At 41.5% G+C, this 15,335-nt stretch overlaps 1 protein-coding gene across 1 annotated transcript in view; it reads left to right on the top strand.

Moving 5' to 3' along the window:
• Positions 1–15,335, top strand: part of CTNND2 (catenin delta 2) — a 554,610-nt gene that overhangs the window by 494,631 nt on the left and 44,644 nt on the right. Inside the window, exon 16 of the mRNA XM_025215651.1 lies at positions 4,003–4,087. Coding sequence (XP_025071436.1) covers positions 4,003–4,087 — 85 coding nt within the window. The remainder of the gene's footprint in view (positions 1–4,002; positions 4,088–15,335) is intronic.

The following is a 15,335-nucleotide window of genomic DNA, read 5'->3' as shown; positions in this document are numbered from 1 at the left end:
CTACAGTAGTTTGGTTAATGGATATATTCTGCAAACCTGCAGAAATATTGTTCCTTTGCATATAGTGGGACCATGTCAGTTTGGAAAATAGAAAAATTCACTCAAATGATAGATCTTTCTACCATTCTGAGCCATCAGAAAGGTAATCCTTTCAGCACAAAGGCTACTGCTGCCTCAGAGCTGAATCCACAGCCAAAGGAAGGATCCACCCACTGCACAAAGTATTGGAGCTACCTGCTGGCCTCTACAATCAATATATGACCAATGGAACTCAACCCAATTCCATTTTCTGCTGTTAACTCTCTCTCTTTCTCTCCTCACATATCTCAGCTAATACACTCCTTTTGTAGTGACTTATACAGTATTCTGAAATGTGACATAAATAGCAGTTTGACAATAAATCTGATTTTACTCTTGGAGGTTCCCCTTATCCAATTGACTCCCATTGGCAATAAAAATGCATTACAATTTTTACTGTAAATAAATTACATGCTAAAATTGGGATTTTGTTACCAACTGAAATGTATTGATGTGAGCTGATGTACTGAGGTGCATCTCCATTTGTCCTCAAGAGAATGTGCCCCCTTTCATTTGGTGTGAATTGTCATTTATCTGTGAATATTAATAGAATGTAAGCCCATCTATCAACACTGTTCACTTGCACACCTGCCTCTGTAGAGATTATTAATATTTCCTAGCATGGGGCTGAGATCAGAACTGGCCTAAGAAGTTAGGCATTTATCTCCCATACCATTTTGGTGTGTGCCTCATTCCATGGGACTCCTTGAAAAATGTTAGGTTTGTAGTATATGGTAATCCAATCTAATGCCTAGTCCAGTTTGTACTGGATAATTTGCACTTTTAAAATGATGACTCCTTTGTGAAGCCCTGAGGCCTAGTAATGAAAAAAATGCTATTTGAGGGCTAGGTATTATTATTGTTATTATTAGTTATTTCATTATAGAACAATAAAATCTTCATCTTAAAAACCATCACCAATTCTCAGCTTAAGCAGGAGTTTCATACCTGTCTTTCAAAAGCATTAGAGTTCTATATCATTGTTTCTGGGTCTTTCATAGAGGTTACATCATTTGTAATATAAATTATAGGATGCCTTTCTTGCCATTCAGCTACTGAAAGGATATTTGTATTTGCTATTAATGATTAACAGAGAAAGTAACTTTGTCTTGTATTGCAAAGTATCCCTATGTTTGTCCAATGTTGTAAAGGCCAACTGTTACTAGCCTCAAAAGAACCATTTATTGTTGTTTCTATTGTAATTACTGTCATATTAAAAAAATCGGTATATGCTGTGCCTGCTTCCAGCCCAAATCAACAGAAATTAAACAGATGAAAGATTCTGTGGCATGAGAAGGCTATATAAACACTCCTAAACTCTTTAAAAAGTGTTACAGTAGGATTTATAAACATTTTGATGAGTTGAATTCAATTTATCACTTGTTAAATCAGGGCAGTCCAGCTCAACAGCCTGTGGGCCACATGTGGCCTGCTTGGGGTTAATTTGCAGCTTTCAGTCTCCCATCAAACTACCATCCCCACCTCAACCTGCTCCCTCCCCCCATATAACTCTGGCTGTACTGTCAGCCATGTTCCTTGAGCTACCCCACCCTCGCCTGTTTTCCACTTCCTGTCTTCACCCCTGTGGGGTGAGGTAGGGTGGGTCAGCACAGAACCAAGGGAGCCTGTGGCATGATGAGCTGGGGCCCTGGGTAGTCTCATGGCACAATCCAGTGCAGCAAGGAGGGGAACAGTGCCCACACAAAGTGTGGCCCCTGGCTTCCATGGCCTGCACTGGTGTAGCCTGTACGGCACATGGCCACAAGTTAATTAGAATTTGGACATCTCTATGTTACACCACCATATTCTTTTCTGACCGGCTTATTATAATTTGCATGCACAAAATAAGATTCATTAATAGTTCTCTGGCAATCAGCAGACAGAGTGCATCCTTCATCTTTATGTGAACCCACTAGTTGTCCCATGATTCTTTGCACAGGGACAAGATAAAATCATGTAAGTGCCAAGAGCATAGGATTAATTCTTCCAGTTTGTCTTAGGCCATACAAGTTATGTACCTCTCCAGTGGTATGACAGAACTGATCCCAATCCCAGATGTGACTGGCCCAACTCAGAGCTTCCCATTGTTCCTGGTGCCCCTCACTACCAACAGCATTACTGACGCTATTGGCCTACACTTGCAGATAGAGCTGGGTAAATAATGAAAACAACTATGCTTGAAAATGTTCAGCACATTCTTATCTATGAATTACTCAGGTATCATTATACATGGGGTGAATAATGAAAAAAAAATCACCCAATAATTTACTGAGAATGTATTGTGTAAATTAATTGAATAAAATATGTAATTAATATTATTTTACTAGCTCAGCTGCCAGTGTATCTAGGACCGTCACTTGTGCTTTTTCCTGAGGGAAACATGAAACACATGAATAACTGCTCCCCAGTTCCACCTAACCATGCAGTTTTGCTTGGGGCTCTGACACTTAGTTTTTGCTGAGGGGATAGGATTAACTACATGATGTGGATGATGAACAAAGTCACATTTTACTTCAATGAGCATGTCTACACAAGATATTTACCGTGGAGTTGCCTAATTAGCTCTGCAGTAAATCTTTCAGCATCTACATGTGCAACGCTATTAGGGCAAAGTAAACTAATTAACTTGGCTACAGCGTAGTACTTGTAAATGACAAGTACTATCCTGTGGCAGAGTTTTTTTACTTTATAGCAATGCATGAGTAGACACTGACAGATCTGGCTGGGGCATGAGGCTGCTTTAATGCGGGGGCTGCCTGCCAGCTAGCCCCGCATTGGAGCACCCTCATGCCCTCCAGCTATGCCTTCTGCAGCATGTTGAGCTGGGTCAGAACAGCCCTGAGCTGGCAGGCAGATGCCCCAGACCTTCTGCCAGCATGGGCTGCTCTGACCCAGCTCAATGTGCTGCAGTCCCAGGCTCACATTCAGCTGTGATGCCTGGGAGTAATAAGCTCCAGTGTGATATGCACCAGAGTTTATTGTTGCACATTATGAATCTATTAATTAATAGCACATGTAGATGCACCCAGTGTTGCCTTCCCTGCCCCTTCTTCATTGAGTGTAAGTGTCTTCTGCTCCTTTCCAAACAGCCTATGCTGAGAGGAACATAAAATATGGCTCTTATTCCCTGAAAAATATTCTCTTCTGGGAAAAGAATTCTGGACGGGTGTCTGTGTGACACTCTTCAACTAATGCCCATGAATATAGGTTTAGGATGCAGTCATTAATCAGTTACTATAGTCAATGCTTTCAATATGTAAGGCCAAATTTGGATTCCATGGGAAGCTCATTGACTCCTAATGCATTTGACTGTATATTTTATTCCTTTTTTGGCCTTCTGGGTCCTTTGTCTTATTTGCAGCTCTGTATACACACTTGCCTGGAATATTTATTCTAGCCATCTGGTAGATCGCACTTGGAGCTGTGCTCTCATCAGGCATTTAACGTAAAGTCTTCTAGTCCGTGGTCAGCAAAACCAAGCCCTGTACTCTTGTCCTTCATGCCAAAATGCACAGACTTGCAGCCAACCCAACTCTCCATACACAATTTACTCACAGTTTTCATGCAGTATTTTCCCTCATGGCCCACCTAGCAGTTCGCAAGTTCAGCAGCAGAGCTCCATCTCAACCAAATTCTCCTGTATGTCTCTTCTCAACATGACCCCCACCTCCTCATTCAGTGCCCAGTTGAAATGTACATTTTTTTTTGCTTCCTTTCCATTCACTTACTACCATGGAGCTGAGGTATGTACTTATCAGTCAAAAGAATATTACTCCACAAACCACTGAACAAAAAGCTCTCCCAGGATATTGACAGGGCTGATGAACAGTGGAACTTTGATCCTGTGTAATTTACTCACAAATCAACATTAATTGAATCTGGGATTTAACTGTTTCTTTCCTATTCTTTTTTTTCATCCAACAGGCACTCACCAAAAGTGGTGAAAGCAGCATCTCAGGTCCTAAATAGCATGTGGCAGTACAGAGACCTGAGAAGTCTCTACAAGAAGGTAAGACATTTTCAGATTTAATATCTTCTGTATGCTTACCAACTGGGGGAATCAGGGGGAGGGTGAAGCACTGAACAACTATATTACTTGAACTGGAAATGATCCCAGACTTTGACATGTGAATTTCAGAATCCCCAAAATGTTTAGATCCGGGGCTCTTGTTTGTTCCTATCCATAATTTCAATTCACTATGTAAAAATGGCCTATTAAAAAAACCACTTTTTTTTGTGTCTGAGGGAGGGTCTTTGTTAATGGATTTTAGTTCTAATGAAAGGTGCTGGAGTTGGTAGCATGGAATAGTGAAGTCTTGTGTTCACAGAACAAGTATAGCATACTGAACAAGTGCAGCACAGATAGTGGTAGAGCAGGCTGTCCCCAGCCCACCTTACCCACCAGTACATGTCAACCTTATCTTGAAGGAACCACCACAGGGCTATGTGCATGTCAGATGCCATGCTCCTTCATTTCCTGGCCCCTCAGCAAGATGTGATATGGATGTATGACATCACATTTAATATCATATTTTATAACAAACGATTTAAAATAAATTTCTAATATATGCGTCAGGAGCAATACAGCAAGTCTTAGTATAGAATATATATAAATGGCATTGCTGCAGAGTATAAATGCACATGTAATTAGTCTCAGACTACTTCCTGGTACACAGGATTTTATATCCAAAAGTCACCACCACAATTGATCCTCTTTGACACCTTTATTTGGAGTCTCAGCAGAAGGACCACAGATTTGATGGGAATGCAAATTCAGTTCCCAGTTGAGATCAGGCTATACTAATGGTGGTGTGTGCAGAAATTCATTGCCTGTGCTGTATATGTACTGTAGATCAGGAGAGTAAATTTGGTAACCCCTTTGCATCCAAACTCAGACCTGTTCAAACTGGGGCTTGAAATGGTATGCTTAAGGCCCTGTCTATAACTACTGAAAAGCCAGTGAACCGGCCTACCCTACTGCGGACTACAAGCAGCCATAACTTCCTCCCTCCCACAACCTCCATGAGGCAGCCCACAAAGACATCTGAAAGACATCTCAAATTATTTGGGAAATGGGTGCAGCTACAGCAGGGTCCTTCTGATGGAAGAGCACAGCTTGCATGTTTGGATAAGCTGCTTGTCTGCATATTGTGAGGGGCCCCATGGAGGCAGAAATTTGTTGCACTTGAAGCTCCAAATGTACTTGGCGCTGGCTGGTTTCCAAGCCTTCAAACCAGTTTGCAGGATTCATGTTGGTAAACTATTAATGAGTCAATCCCTGCAGAATGCATAAAGTACGAAAATGGAAATTATTTACTTAATCTGATACCTTTCCCAAGCACTGAGGTAATTTAACAAAACAATTATTGATTCATTGTATGCTGCTACAACATGCTACCAACCATTCTAATCATGCAATTTCTGTTTGATAAAATGGGTATAAAAATATCTTAAATGCATCTGTTTGTTAACAGACAGGTATGTATTCTTAATGCTTAAATCAGTACACAATATAAAGGAGATTTTTAAGGGGATGAAGAAGTCAATTGTTTTGTAACAGGAGGTACTTACATTAGTACATTTCTAAAGACTGAATATTTAGATGTAACCTAGGATGGATGTCTATGGAATTAGCTTTCTTTCATAAGAACTGAAAAAAAATGTTGATAAGACAAGGTAGTTCCCAAGGTCACACAAAGAACAAATTTAGTCACATGATATCAATTTAAATAGTCAATATAATATTTTTCCCATTAAAGCATCTGTATCAGCAGAAATGAATGGCTGCAGCTTACCCGGCTAAATGACATCAGCACTTTATGATATTAGAGACTCACCAAGGCCTTTCCGAAAGTGCACTAAATCCAAAGATTCGGGCAACAGAAATTCATTTGCATGTCCTATAGATAGATAGATAGATAGATAGATAGATAGATAGATATTATTATTTTAAGATGCACTGCTGTGTTAGAGAGCCTGAAGTAGAGGCATGACTCTGTTTTGTGACTGAGATGAAATCCAGGTGTAATGTTGACATTAAGGTACTAAATCTGTACTGGCCTTGTTGCTTGAGGGATGGTATGTCCAAACTGTTTACAAAAATAATACCTTATTGGAATGGCTGGTGTTTACAGTATACTAAATAGGGGGAATGTGAAGTATTATCCTTCACATTATTGCAATAAACAGAATAGTGATTAGTGATAGTTTGCATAAAAGTAGCTAATATATTTAACCCAATGAGTTATCCATGTTGGAAAAACAGGAAACTTTTTTCCACATTCTTCTAATGCTGCTTAATATTACAAGCTTCATTTGTGCTGTCTAGCAGAATTCACACTTCAAGGCCCCAGTGGCAGAAAATCCATCAAGAGATGAATAGCAGAGGATTGTAAGGGCCTGTAATCTCCACTGTGCTGGAGAACCAGGAACTAGCAAGCATGGCCCAACAAGTGAGTAGGACTGGATGAAGAGATACACTGATTTGCTATCTCCATCTCTCCCTGGCAGCCTGTCTCTGAGACCCCATAGATTACTGGCTGTAAACTAAAGAAACTGCCCGCTACAGAAAGCCTAGTATAACCACCTGCTTTCTCCCATAAAAGAGTGCCTTTTCTCCGGCATTGCTCTCACAACAGCTGTGTGGGTGATGCAGACTGCAACCTCTGCTCAGTTAGAAACAAAGAAAGCATGTTGGCTTTAACTACAGCTGCATCTATACTCACACCTAGCCCTGCCACGGGCCTCAATCCATGTGCTTCTGGCAGTTTTGGCTCTGCTACAGTAGCTATGTCACTGGGGTACAAAGTGCACCCTGAAAGTACCTACACTTCTGAAAAGCAGCCATGGCCGTTGCTAGAAAGCTCAAGAGTATCTACACGTACTTGCTGTATAGCAAAAAAGCCTTCCTTCACTTGATAGAGGTGGTTCACTCTGCCAGCAGACCAAGGGGTCTGCCATCAGTAGGGTTTTGAATATAAACACTCGCAGTGCCCACTCACAACAGAGCATTGTCATGTAGACTAGGCTAAAGAGGATAGCATTAACATATATACACTGAACTCAGGGTAAAGCAACTTTAAAGGCAAGCAATAGCCTTTTGCTACAAAAGAGGTAGTTTTCTGCTTAAAGGGTACCAGAATTGTAATCCAGTGGTATTCAATTAACATAGGAGATTGCCTAAAAGAGTTACACAGGTTTCACTGCACATCTCATTAGTTGGCAAAAGCTTCCTGTTTCTTTGTGCCATTAGATACCAAAAACCGTAGCAACAACTGCATTTTCTCACTTACTATATGAGAGCCCCTCACTGATGAGATTAGGACAAATGCTCCCTCTGTGCATCTGTGCATTTTGCTGGAACATGAAGAGTAGGTTGTGCTGAAAGCAGATAAGAATTTACAGCTCTAGTTTTCTGTTCAGGAAAAAGTAAAAACTTTACAGGAGAAGGAAAGGGGTTGGTTGAATAGATAAATATTTAGGGATAAAAAAGCAGCAACAGGGACAGGAGACTGGTTTTGCTCACAGTAAGGCTTTTCAGAGAAGTTAAATCTAGCCCAGGAGTTTTGTATCACCAAGGAGGGTAGAAGAGATGAAAGAACCCAAAACTGGGAGCAGTGGAGCTCAGACAGCTAGGAACTCATATTCTTCTCATGAGTTTCTGCACAGCCCCTTGAAGTCAATGAAGAAGCACCTTCTGAATTCAGCAGCCTCTTTGGTTGGCAGAATTTTTTGTTTCTGGCCCTTTGCACCTTAGACTAAATCAGCCTGCAGGAGAACCAGCATCAAAGCTTTTCTGGGGCATAATGCTTACTTATAAGTGGCTAATAAACAAAAAGCTTCACTTGACTTTGAGTCATTTGGATTTTCTTCTGATGTAGGTTCCAGTTTTATATAGAAAATGTTCCTGTTAAGGAAACCTGCCTGGCTCAGGGGGTTGGTAGAAAGATTTTAAACTTGTCACACCCTGGAGATTATTTCATTTTCTTTTGAAAATTAATGGTCTCAGTCCTTAAGCAGAAAAAAGCTTTCTCACCATTGTCATGGTATACTGTGTTTCTTGAGATACTGCCTTCAAGGAAAGAATCTACCCGCGCACACTGCATGTTACACCATTATGGTTAGCAAACCTGTCAGAGAGTCCAGAAATGAAAAGGGCACAGTGTGTGAACTGCATATTAGAATTCAGATTTATGTGTGAGGTGACACTGCCTGCTACACATTGGCACCCTTGTTCTGATGATAAATAGAGGACTTCACTTTTCAGAGCAGTTAATCTAGCATTATCTTAACAAACAAGCCAGGCAAGAAATGTTATAAGTCATTCCGGCTGTTGTAATAAAAATAAACAAATTATGATGTAATTATGCACCCAGTATTGAAGTAAAGGGTTCCAGCTTCCATGTCCACTATGAGAGTTCTGCTCTCCCTAATGCCCACAGACATCTGCTTTTGTTTTATGAAAAGTTATGACTCAGCTGCTTCGATCCAGCTGGCTGATATTCAACTTCCTCTGTTGTTCTTGCCTTTGATAGTGCCTTGGAAAACAAGGTAGACAGAGCAAATGATCAACTATATATCAGCACAAGGCAGAGTGATATAAAAAAGTGAAAAGCACTTTCTTTCTTAAAGGACTTTCTTTCAGGTCTCAGTTTTTACAAGAAAGATGAAGTCTCATTTGGTAATACTACCCTGAACTGTAAGTAGGGACCACTGTAATTCAGGATCGGGGGGAAGCAGGCTCCCTACAGGCTCGCTGGAGCCAATTTCAAGCACTTTTCAGGGTGGACTCTCCCATGCCTCTGATTGGCTGAGGGAGCCCACCATGGGGCTAATTCCCGTTGAAGAGCAGCACATAGACTGTTCTTCAGTGTTTTAAGAAAATAAAGCTAACCACCTATTAAACAACAACTTTTAAGAAAAGCTCACCACTTAGAATTCTTAATGAAACCATGATAAATAAACTTTATCAAACAGCAACTTCATTGAGTGCTAACTTTGATGGAATGCTGACCCTCAAGCAAAGTCCCTTTCTCTACACAGCAGGGCAGAGCAGGGCTTGGGAGACCTGTGTTGGGTGCCTACCCCCACAGCCAGGTGTGGGGCACATGGTGCCCCCCAATACAGAGGCTTCCCCCCACCTGGCATGGATCTCCCGAGCCCTGCTGTCCCCTGCCGCACAGAGAAGGGGAGGGGAAATTCCCTTCTGCTCCTGTGAAGCAGCAAAACAAGGCAGGGCTTGAGAGAGTCATGCTGGCTAGGGGGAAGCCCCTGCAGTGTGGGCACTCTGTACCCCATGCCTGGCTCTGGGGGCAGGCACCCAGCATGCCTATGCCTGCAGTCCCTAGGGCAGTAGGTACCTACCTGCTCCACTCTGGGCAGGGCTTTTAAACTCCATCCCAAAGTGGGGAATCACACAACCTGGCTGGCTGAACCCTGGCAGGGGCTCAGCCTGTACTGGGCTGACCCTGGAAACATGTGGGGCTTCCAAAGTGTTTCTGGAGCTCTGCTGCCTTTCTCCTTCATGTTTCAGGTACATTTTTTTAAAAGAAAAAGTTCCTGGCCTTCCCTCTTCCCTGAAGTTTCAAGCCATTTCCTGCCAAATCACTATTTTCTAGGGCTTTGGGAGAAACACTAAATTTCAGGCTTTCCCCTGAAATCCCCTGAAGCCTAAATTACAGTGGTCCCTAAATATAGGTCTTTCTTTTCCTTCTGGGTCTTCAGAGGAACAGAGGTCCTTCTGGGTCTTACTCTAAAAAAAATTAATTGCAGAAAATGCAGTGTCTTCTTACTGCAAAAAAAGCCAGCTGTATATACTGGGATAAAGTAATATGAGTGTCACTTGCAAATCAAACAAAGTATTTCTTCCACTCTATTCAGCACTGTTGAGGCCTCATCTGGACTACTGTGGTCAGTTTTGGACCTGACTCTTCAAGAAAGATGTGGACAGATTGGAAAGTGTCCAGTGCAGAGCAACACAAATGATTAGGGCTAGAGATAGGCATTACACATAAACTGGATTAAGTGATCAGAATCTGGTTTAAACCTATAACAGAAGAAATGTTCAATGTGCATAAACCAGTTTGAAAATGGCTGAAACCAGTTTGAGATAAACCTGGTTGAAAGTAGTATCACACTTAACTAATTTGGCTCAAACTGGTTTATGCAACATCTGTCCCAGACCCCTTACTGATTTAAAAAAAAACAGACTCCCCCAGCATCCTGGCATGCTCTCTGGGCTGAGCAAGGCTCTCTGCTCCACAACAGGGCTGGCTCCTCTCCTTTGCTCCCTGGCTCTGAGCTCTGGCAGAGACTTACAGGCACAGAGCATCTACCTGGCATCTCCCTGCTAAGCAGGGATTATTTCCATGCCCCTCCCCCGCCCCCACACTTTTTTGCAGACACCTCAACATTAGCTAACAGACCATGTGCTGGCTACAGTCTATGCTGTGGGAGATGACAAAGGCAGACAGGCTTTTTGGAGCTAATCAACAGGAAGCTTAATGTCCTTCCTTGGAAAAGCTGTTTAAGAATAGCTTGAACTAATGAAGAGAGGCTTTGTTTTCTTAATGGGTTGATGGGGTGATAAACATCCCCTGCTGGCTTGCTCAGGAGTGGAGGGAACATCAGAGTGTCCTGCTGGGGCCTGGCCATGCCCCCCTCAGCCCAGCCTTGTGTAAGGGAAGGGAGCGCTGCTCTAGTGCCCCCCAGCTTCTAGCCTGAGCCACTGAAGGCATATGCCTGAATTTTTTCAGTCCAGAGGGGATGTCTGTACAGTTACAAACTGGTTTAGCCTAGCCAGGTTAGACTAACCTGCAAAGATTGAATCAATTCAGGCTCAGGCTTTTTAAATGTCTGTCTCTAGCCTAGGGGCCTGGGTAGCAAGATTAACAAAGAAGGGCTGAACATTCTAGAGTTATTTAGAAGCAAAGACTGGAGAAGCAAAAACAGAGGAGATTTGATAATAGTATTCAGACACCTGGACTAGGGACAGAAATTACACATAAATTGATATAAGCAATTGGAAACCAGTTCAAATTTGTAGCATAACAGAAGCTCAGTGTATATAAACCACTTTCCAAATGACCGAAACTGGTTTAAGATAAACCTGAATGGATGTAATATGAAACTTAGCTGACTTAGGTTAAATCAGTTTATTGAACTTCTGTCCAAAACCCCTCAGGATTCAAGGTAATTCACAATTCCCCAACATCCCAGGTGGTGCTTTGCACCTTCCCCACAAACCCCACCCCCCTCACAAGGTGGGTGGGGTAGCCCTGGCCCAATCTGTCTGCTCCAGCCCTGTGAGGAGACATGGTCTAGCACCTCCCAGCTTTAGCCTGGGCCACTGCAGGCATGTGGCTGCATTTCTGGAATCAAAAGTGAATGTCTGTTCACTTGTTTATTGGTTTAGTCTATGCAGCTTAGTCTAACCTATAAAGATTGAATTGATTCAGCCTTGAGATTTTTGACTAGACAATGAAGGGTTATTTGCCCTGAAGGGTTATTATTAGGGATGTGCAAAACGGGCTGTATTTGATTCAGATTCGACCCAAATCAGGGACAGCGATTTGATTCATTGATTTGGATCACTGTCCCCAATTTGATTCAGCCAAATCCAAATCTGAAGATTTGATACTAGTGATTCATCCATAGACATAGCTTTAAATGTTTTTTCTATATACCATGAGGTACCAGGCACAGCTTGTGAACACTTCGATGCTAGGATGGATGGAGTGTCCCACAGGAGCACAAGGTGGGGGGGTTCCCGCATGTTCAGCAGTAAACCTGGAAGTGGAGTGGAAGTACTCCCACTCCACTTCTAGGTCTGCTGGGGAGTGAACAGGGCCCCCTCCCCTGTATCCCCCTGGCTCAGCAGGGGGGCGGCCAGCACATTCCCTGGTGGGCACGGAAGTAGACCAGAAGTGCTTCTGGTCCACTTCAGGGTCTACTGCTGAGCCCGCTGGGGACCCCACTATGCTCCTGTGGGACACTCCATCTGTCCCACCACTGCAGCATTCATGAGCTGCCTGGTACGTTGAGGTATGTAGAAAAAACATTTAAAGCTGCATCTATATCTGAATCGCTGAATCTTTCTGAATCTCTCTGAATCAATTCGGAGGGTTCCTATTCAAGTCGGAGATATTAAAGGGTCTCCTGATTCAATTCGAATTTGGAGATTCGGCCACCAAATCAGGCTGCATCTCCACCGAATCGAATCAGGGACCGAAGCTTCTCACAGCACTAATTATTATAGAGAGGATGGAGATGGGCTTTTCTCTGTGGCTGTAGGAGACAGGAGTAGCAGCAATGGCCTCAAGCTGAGGGAGGGGAAATTTAGGTTGGAGGTAGGAGGAACTTTCTGACTGTGAGGGTTGTCAAGCAATGGAATGGGCTACCTAAAGAAATTATGGAATCTTCATCCTTGGAAAGTTTCAAGAGCCAGTTTAACACTTGGCTGGGATAGTTTAGTCAGGGATGATCCTGCCTTGAGTAGGGGGCTAGGCTAGATGAACTTGAAAGGTCCTTCCAGTCCTGTATAAAAGGAGTTTTCAGGAATCCATGTTGTTATACTTTAAGAATATACCTAATTCTCAGCAGCTAAAAATTCTCATCATAATCAGGAGAAAAACATTCTTTCCCCAGAGAAGGACTCCAAAGCCTTGATATTTGCATACATTTCTTTTTTGTATAGTAAGGACTACATTTTCAAAACTGGACATTAGTTTTGGTTGCGTTAGCTTTGTAGTGCCTTGGCTGAAACACCTGTAGCTTCCTTTTCAAAAATGAAATGATACAGTGGCTGAAATGCATGCCACAATAGAAAAGGTTGGGAGAGCTAGGTATGTTTGGTTTGACAAGAAGGAGATTAAGAGGTTATATCATAGTAGTTTCCAAATATTTTGTAAAGCTTCCAGAAAGAAAAAGAAGTATAACTGTTGTCCCTTGTGATAGGGAGCAGCACATAAAGCAATGGGTTTAAATGGTGGCAAATGGACGTATATTAAATCTCAGAAAATAATTATTTAATGTCAGAAGATTAGGATGAAGGGGGAAGCTGCCCAGAGACGATATGTTATCTCCACGAGCAAATGTTTTCAAGAAGAGGTTGGATAGGCACATGTCTGGAATGGCATAGGAATAGTTCATTCTGAATTAGTGCAGGGGATTGGACTAGATGATCTTTGAGGTCAATTCCAACCTTAAGATTCTAAGATTGTACCTTCAATTGATTGAATTCAGTAGCACCTCAATTGCTTGGTATGTCCAACAACCAGAATATGGTTTTGGGCCTGCAAAAACGAGTAGACACTTTTGAAAGCATAGCCACAGCAGGAAGAGATAAAGAAAGAACAAGTTCTAATTAGTCCCAGGTTGGATTTTAGACCTTATTACCTCAGAATTCAAGAAGATAAACACCTCCTCTTACATAAGAGTAACTTGTTGGGTCACATGAGGAGGTTAGCAGATAAAAATAATCTAAAACCTCTAAATAAAAAAGACATGTAAGAATTAAATAATCCAAACTTGAAAGATCATTTATTTGGTAAAAACAAAGTGTAAATAGCATAAAGTAGACATGATCTTAAAGAGCTAGGGAAGCTGTCACAAAGACAAGGACTTTTGTTAATTAGATAACTTTATCCTAGCACTTAGGCTCAAGCAAAATTTCTATATTATATTCGTCATATTCACATGTATTATGTCTCTGAAATATTAGTGGAATCATGATCAATTCTTAGTAATTATACCTTTTTCATTCATTGTCTTGTATGTCTTCCTTGTATGGGCTAGTACAAATGTTTGTCCCTTTCACATAGTTTAATAATAAAATTACAGACACTATATGCATTTGAAAGCTGAGAGGCTATTAAAGTTGATTGTCCTTCACCACGTACAGTGTGCCAGCACACAATAGAGAGAATATGGGACAGGCATTAATGAAGCTGGAGCCATCACTCTGAGGATGGCTTTGTCTGTCATTGGCTGTACAAAGTTTAAAAAACTGCCTGAAGTTTTTAAAAATGTAGTTAAGACAGGGTCTAGGGGCGGGTTCCCTTTCCATATGACTTTCAGAATAATGCAAACATAAACTCATTACTCTGAAATAAGTCCTTTATTGATAAATGTTCCATGAAAATTGCCAGAGAGAAACTTCAAAATTCTAAGCGAATGGTTTTAAAATCTAAAGTTATGTTTTAAGAAAAATAAAGCTATTCTTCTACATGAAATACTAATTGCATCCTTCTTTCATGTTGCCTGGAACATTTACCATTTGGATTTTCTTCTAGTCAGGCCAAAGTCAAGCATACATTCTTGAGAAATGTATTCTCTTTAGATTAAATTCATTCCAGTACGAGGGTCCTTGCATCATTAAGCCCTACATTAAGGACCCAAATTCCACATAAATAGCCCTATCACAAGAAGCATTTGACTTTGATGGGACTTCATATATTTCAGTTACTCATGAACATAAATGTTGTGTTGTATCATGCTTTAACTGGGACTTCAGCCATGTGCAGGGTTGAGGAAGTTTTGAACTGAGGTCACTGATACACTTGTAGAACAAGTATGAATAGGCCTAAGGCAACTCATGTCTGTATGGGATTTAAAACTGAAACAGCTTTTATAGAGAAGACACTGTCTAGAGCCCATTTCTGTATCACTGTGAAAATACAGGTACCTGATTAAATAAATGATTGATTGATTGATTGATTTATGGCAGCGGGCGGTCCCAGGCTTCAGAGTGGCTGAGGACAGAGGATTTTCACCCACCCATCATTCTGGGTCATGGCACGCTCAGCATACTCTCTCCCAGAGCCAAGAAACCAGAATCTATTCCCAAACCCAGGTATTCTGGCTGTCAGCTGACCAGTCTTGAATTGTAATGTTTAATGCATACTAAGATTTGCACCTAAGAGAGCTTTGCAACACATATTTAACTCTATATTAAAGAAAGTACTACCACAGAATATGAGACATACCGTGCAATGCATTTTAATTTATCATGCCTCATGCGCTGTGGGCCAAATGCTAGTCACTTCATGTATATGAATAGTCCTTTGAATTTCAGTTGTGCTATTATATGAGAAAGGGGCGTAGAACCTTTCCCTGTATACAGATGACTCGCATTAGTGATGGAAAGATGAGCTCCATCCATGTAAAGTTGTTTATGGGTCAAAATCATATCTCTTGATCGTTTATACTTTTCAAACAGAAAAACACTTATTGATAAATGCAATATTTCAATGAGCAAA

Source organism: Alligator sinensis, unplaced genomic scaffold, assembly GCF_000455745.1.
Source record: "Alligator sinensis unplaced genomic scaffold, ASM45574v1 scaffold82_1, whole genome shotgun sequence".
NCBI lineage: Eukaryota > Metazoa > Chordata > Crocodylia > Alligatoridae > Alligator > Alligator sinensis.
Note: the sequence above shows the minus strand (reverse complement) of the source record. Positions and strands in the feature narration are given on the sequence as shown.